General features: G+C 50.1%; 1 protein-coding gene across 1 annotated transcript in view; it reads right to left on the reverse strand.

Annotated features, from left to right (window-relative positions):
• Positions 1 to 4,519, reverse strand: part of Nfatc2ip (nuclear factor of activated T cells 2 interacting protein) — a 20,334-nt gene extending 15,815 nt beyond the window's left edge. The window contains exons 1-5 of the mRNA XM_005351199.3: positions 4,123 to 4,519; positions 3,249 to 3,321; positions 1,761 to 1,875; positions 1,214 to 1,294; positions 937 to 1,123 (exon numbers count right to left, since the gene is read on the reverse strand). Of these exons, the coding sequence (XP_005351256.1) occupies positions 937 to 1,123; positions 1,214 to 1,294; positions 1,761 to 1,875; positions 3,249 to 3,321; positions 4,123 to 4,509 (843 nt within the window). The 5' untranslated portion in view covers positions 4,510 to 4,519. The remainder of the gene's footprint in view (positions 1 to 936; positions 1,124 to 1,213; positions 1,295 to 1,760; positions 1,876 to 3,248; positions 3,322 to 4,122) is intronic.
• Positions 4,520 to 6,291: the final 1,772 nt, after the last annotated feature.

Genomic DNA, 6,291 nt, shown 5'->3' on the forward strand with positions numbered 1-6,291 from the left:
CATTATTTAGACTCCTTGAGATAGAATGTCTAGCAAAACTTTTGTTCTCAATATTGTTAGTTATATTTATCATTTGTTATTATTGTTTATAGTTGTGTTTGGTTTAGTTCTGGCTTATTTAGACAAAAGGGGGAGATGTAGGGTTAAGCCAGCCCATTTAGGGCAGGTTTGCCTGGGATGGTTGTTTACGGATAAATGGAGCGCACAAAAGCTGCGTGCTCTCTTTCTTTCCTACCTCCTGTGCTGCGCGGGAACTTTGGTTCTGTAAGTTTTATTTAATCATTAAAATTGTATATATTCTTTAATATTTGCCTGCATTTATTCACGCCACTACAGCATACCAAACGCCGACACATACCTAGACATAATTTTTGTTTGCTTGTTTTGTTTTTTAAGACAAGGGTTCTCTGTGTAGCCCTGGCTGTCCCGGAACTAGCTCTGTAGACCAGGCTAACCTTGAACTCACAGAGATCCGCCTGCCTCTGTGCTGGGATTAAAAGTGTGTTCCACCACCACCCAGCAACACTTACACATAATTAAAAAATAAATCCTAAAACCCATAAAGATACCATGTATTTCTGTGTGTTCATTTTTTCAAACAGGGTATAGCTATGTAGTCCATGCTGGTTTCAAATTCTAGAGTCCAATGTTCCCACCTCTCAAGTGCAGAGATTACAGATATGTGCCAACCCTCACACCTGACCTAAAGATAAGATGCCTAGGTAGCCTTGAAAAATGATAGTTTGTCAAAAAGAGACAAGAATGAGGAAAAATGTAGACAAAGGGAACAGCAAGAGCCAAAGCACAGAGATGAAAGCGTAATGGGGGCTCCAGAGAACAGGATGGGAAGAAAGGAAGATGGACCCGTCTACTACTTCAATACCTTTCTCTCCAAAGGCAGACACTGGTCCTGTCCCTGCTGCCCCAAGCACTCACCGTCATGACAGGCAATCTGACTAGGTCAGCTCGGCACCGGATCTTGAGGGTGAAAAGTCGCGGGCTCTGTGACAAGGCAGGTTCCTCCACTAGGACCACCTCATCATCTAGGCTCTGAAGGGCCGGACTCTGGTGCTGGTTGGGGCTTAGGCAGGACCGCAGGTCTTGGAGGCGCTTATTTACTTCCCTGGGTAGACAGGACATTGGGACAATTGAGGCCGAAGAGCCTCTCCATTAGCCCTTCCCTGCCACAGCCAGAGCTCCCCAGCCCCAGCACCTCAACTTCTTGAGTGCCTCCGAATGCTTTCTGCTTTTGTTCCTTGGTGAAGGCCAGGGCAAAGGAGAGACATCTTGGTCCCTACAGAAAGAAGAAAACGGGTAGGATGGTGGCAAAGGACAGATTCCAACACATACTTCCTTGTTGACTGGGGACCTCAAGGAATCTGAGAGAGTGGAGAATCTAGAGAAAACACTTCTTTGCTAGAAGACATCTGTGGTAAGAAACACTGAAATAAGCGACGGAAACACTTCATCTTAGGATGAAGTCACTTTCCAGGAATGTCGGCTCTCTAACAGACGACACCAGGCACTTCCTACCCAGCTACTCAACGACTCTCCAGTAGGGTGACTGACTAGTACAGAGTGGACAGGGACCATGGGTAGAGTTGGAGCCACACCCCACACTTCCCCCTCCACTCCTCAGCATGGTCTAGGAGGTCCTGGGTTGCCCTCCAGGACGAGCCACTCAAAAGTCCTGCCTTCCTCAGCTTCTTTCCAAAGCCCTCCTTGCTCCCAGAGCCTCCTAGCCCCAGAGCCTCACTCACGGAAGGGCCTCCATTGTCTCTTCTTTCTCAGGGTTACTCCTCAGCTTCTTCTTCCAAGGAGAACCTGGAAGTAGGGCATCAGGGGGAGGATTGCCAGACTTGGTCACATCTGCCTCTAGGGGCAGAGGAGAAAGAGAAAAGGGTTAGCTGACAGATGGCAGGGGGGTCAGGAAGAAACAAAGCTACGACTTCAGGAGGGGCTAGAGGCCAGGTGTGGGGGCACATGCAAATCTTGGCACAAGAGAGGCTGAGCCAGAGGTCAGGAGTTGGAGGCCAGTGCAGGCCAGAGACTCTGGGAGTTTTTGTTCTTTTGAGTTTTGTTCTAAAAATGGGTGGGCAAGAGGTGGGGGGGACAGCTTATTATAGAGCACGTGAGCATCCAAACACCCTGCATGTATAAATGCATGTTTGAGTGTGTATGTGTACATGTGCAGATCAGAAGTCAACCTCAAGCCAAGTGTGCCCTCTTAAAAATCTTTCAGAAATCCCCAGCACTACTGAGTTTGGACACTAAGGACATTCCAGGTGCTACCCTAAACCACATACATGGCCAATAAAAAAATATATAATTCCTTTAATTCTCAACAAAAACCCTTTGAGATAGGTCCACTATTACACCCATTTTCCTAATGAGGAAAACTTGCCCAAGGTCACACAGTTATGAAAGATTTAAACACAGGCCACGTGACTCCTAAGGCTGCTCTTAATCGGCCTACCACACTCCCTCACGTAACAGGAGTCTGGATTCAAGACCGATCACTCCACTAGTAGCCTTAACCTTCGTCCTGGCCTTCACAAAGGGTTTGCAAAATTCCTGTCAACAGGGAAATAAAGACTGGGCAGTCCTGATAAAATTCTAAGAATAGGCCAGTGGCCCCAGCACTTAGGAGGCAGAGGCAATCTCTGTGAGTTCGAGGCCAGCCTGGTCTACAAGAGCTAGTTCTAGGACAGCTAGGACTGTTACACAGGGAAACCCTGTCCCGAAAAAAAAAAAAAAATTCAAAGAATACTCTTCTGGCTTCATAGTGTCCCCAAGGAATGGAACCCCATAGGAGTTCTGGTGTAACATAAAGTCAAGAGTCTCAGCACCTCCTATCCACTTCTATTATGATAGCACAATTGGAATGACTAGAGGAGGTACCTCAAAACCTGTACACTAACATATCCTTATGCCTGTCAGGACCTTGAGGTGGGGGAAGGTAATGGACATTGCTGCTAAGTAATGTCCTGCACCTTCTAACTAATAAATGAGTTCCTTTCTGGACTAGAACCTTTCCCTAGGTCGGACACAAGAGTCCCTTCTCCCAGTCCCAGTTAGAATCAGGGGTGTGACTCAATGGGACTGCACCTGGGCACCATTCTCCAGACCCTAAGTTCCACTGAGGCAGAGAGAAATGGAGAGAAAAGACAACATTGACTGTGGAGATGTAAACTCTAGGAAGTCCCAGAGAAGCCAGCGCTGGACACTCCCTACAAGCCCTCCCTTACCATCCTCAGGCTCTGAGAGGCAAAGTTTCAAGAGGGATGAATTATCTGGGATGAGGTTGAGGCTGCTTTGTACCTATAAAGACAAAAGGGAGAAGACAGGTCTCACATCCGGTCTACTCTACTCAATCTGGGAATGGTTCTTCCCCCACATCTAGCTCTTTTTTTTTTTAATTTATTTATTTATTAAGTATACAGTAGTCTGTCTGCATATGTTCCTGCAGGCCAGAAGAGGGCACCATATTTCATTACAACTTAGGACCTTTGGAAGTGTAGCCAGTGCTCTTAACCTCTGAGCCATCTCTCCAGCCCCACATCCAGCTCTGAAGCCTTCTCCAAGGACTCCAGCCTCTGAAGGGCATCCAGAGTCTAGCTTCCTCACGATTAGAAACTGCAGTGCCCTCCTCCCTCCTAAGGTACTCCGAGGATGCAGGCTTAGTTCCCCCTTCCTAACCACTTTGCTAGCCCCAGTCACCTGGCTCACCCGAAAACCTAAGGACCCTGGGTTCCTGGAAAACCCCTGTCCTTTCTGAATCCCCATAGATCCTCCCACCCACCCCCGCCCCCATAAATATCCCAACTCTTTGGCTTCCTTACTACTGGCTCCAACCTCAAAATCCCAACAGACACCAAAGCCCGGTCCCCTGTCCTTCCAAATCCTCTCTGAATCCTCTGGTACCGAGTCCCTCAGTCTCCCTCTGCTGAAGACTACAACCCCAGATACCCGCGTACTCCCAACATCCCCGAAACCCCTCTTGTCTCCAACCTAAGGGTATCCATGACAACCCCACCCACACACATCCCACCGCCCTGAGCCAAGCCCACAGAGCCAGCCTTAGCATTCCCTCAACAGCCCTCCTCGGGGACCTGGCTGTACCTTCCCGGAGTATACAGGAACCACCGGCGCTTCGCCCGGATCCAGCAGCCGCCGCCGCCGCCGCCGCCGGACCAAGGGACGAGGGGCTCCTGCAGGCCCCTCGTTCTCCCCTTCACTGTTACTGTCGCTATCCTGGCCAGGAGCGGCCGGCGCCGGGGACTGAGCGGCCGGCGCCGGGGACTGGGCGGCCGGCATTTCCACAGGGTCCGTGACGACTCCCTGGTTCTCCTCGTCGCTGTCACTGACCAAGTCCACAAGCACTGTGTCTGGAATGAGCCGAGATGGAGCCTGCGGGGCGCGAGGACACCGGCCACGGGCGACCCCGGCTCTTCGAGCGCCGACCCTGCCACCGCGGGACCTCGGGCTCCGTCTCCCGGGTTCCGCCATCTCTCAAACACCTTCCACACACACCGGCCTCTACAGCCTAGCCGGCCTCACACGAGCAACTCCACCTTTCATTGGACGAACACCTTGCCAGTCGGCACCTCGTCCCGCCCACACGCTCTAGGGGCGTCGCCTACCCACCCTCTCATTCGTCAGTTTACCCGTCTATCACCCACCATCCACTAAAACAAAGGCGCCAAAGATTCCAATCCTTCGGTGCAATCAAAGAAGGTTTCGGTTCTGTAGAGCTCACCCATTGGTTAAACTTCCTCCGGACCCGCCTTCCCCAGGACACGCCCATCGGAGAAATCAGTCTTCCTGATTGGTGGAAGACCGGCGATCCTGGAACTTGTAGTCCTCGTACTCGGAAGTGACGGGATAAACCAAGTGGACTGAGATCTTTCGCCTGTGTCTTTGCAGATTTCATCCCTTTGTCTCCTCAACCTCGGTGTGGCAGGAGTTCCATTCAACACTAAACACTTTCATACATGTTACCTCGGACATCGTCTACAAACACAGTTATCAAAACAGCATATACCTTACTTAGCACAGCACAACTCAGAAACACTTTTTAGGGCCAGCCCATGCAGCTCGCAGGCAAGAGCTACAATGAAGCAGGCTGGGTGAATCCTGTGCCTGAGAAGGGTTACGGGGAAGAATGGGTGCTCCAGCAAATGCAGGTGGCCTACAGCAGGGAAAACTGTATACATAATTAATAAATAAATCTTTTTTTTAAAAAAAAGAAATTTCTTTTGAATAGGTTTTGTTGGACAATGGTGGTTCATGCCTTTAATCCCAGCACTTGGGAGGTAGAGGCAGGTGGATCTCTTAGTTAAAGGCCAGCTTGATCCACAGAGTGAGTTCCGAGTTCCAGGATAGCCAGGGATACACAGATAAACCCTGTGGGGGGGGGGGGAAGAGAGGGAGGGAGGGAGGGAGACAGACAGACTAGGTTTCAGAGACTGGAGAGATGACTTAGTGATTAGGAGCACTGGCTGCTCTTCTAGAGGACCTGGGTTTGATCCCCAACAACCATGTGGCAGGTTTTCAACCTTTTGTGACTCCAGTCCCAGGGGATCCAATATTCTCTTCTGGACTCCTCAGGCACCAAGCAGGTGTGTGGTAATGCAGACAAAATACCCATACACATAAAATAATAGACATCTTAAAACTTTTAAAAGAAAGACTAGGGTTCAGATGTCAGTCTGAGTTTTAAAAGGTCACAGAGGACTGGGCAGTGGTGGCGCATGCCTTTAATCCCAGCACTCAGGAGGCAGAGGCAGGTGTAGGACAGCCAGGCCTACTCATAGAAACCCTGTCTTGAAAGAAACCAAACAAAAAACACTGGGGACAATGGTGGCAGGGAGAACAGGATCAATGGAGGACACTGGGAATCAGGGACCAATGCCATCTCATAAACTGGATGAACATGGAGCTTGCTCAGGATAGTTTCCAGGGCTGAAGACTTGCTCTGAAAGGCCTTGCAGGTATGGTTTGTGTAAGGACAAGGCTCCATGTCCACCAAAGGGAGAGACAGGAAAGTATCTACATGCTCAGACTGTAGCCATGGGACTGAAGATGTACCACTTAGCTTCTCCGATGCTCAGTTCCCCTTCTACAGCATTGTGTCAGGACGGAGAGTTAGGGCTGCTTAGTGATGGAGCAGAGCCCTAACACACCCAGAGACCTCTGTGTCTGCAGCACACAGCCCTAACACACCCAGAGACCCGTGTGTCTGCAGCACACAGCCTAACACACCCAGGGCCCCGTGTGTCTGCAGCACAC

Source organism: Microtus ochrogaster, chromosome 8 (assembly GCF_000317375.1).
Source record: "Microtus ochrogaster isolate Prairie Vole_2 chromosome 8, MicOch1.0, whole genome shotgun sequence".
NCBI classification, from domain to species: Eukaryota; Metazoa; Chordata; class Mammalia; order Rodentia; family Cricetidae; genus Microtus; species Microtus ochrogaster.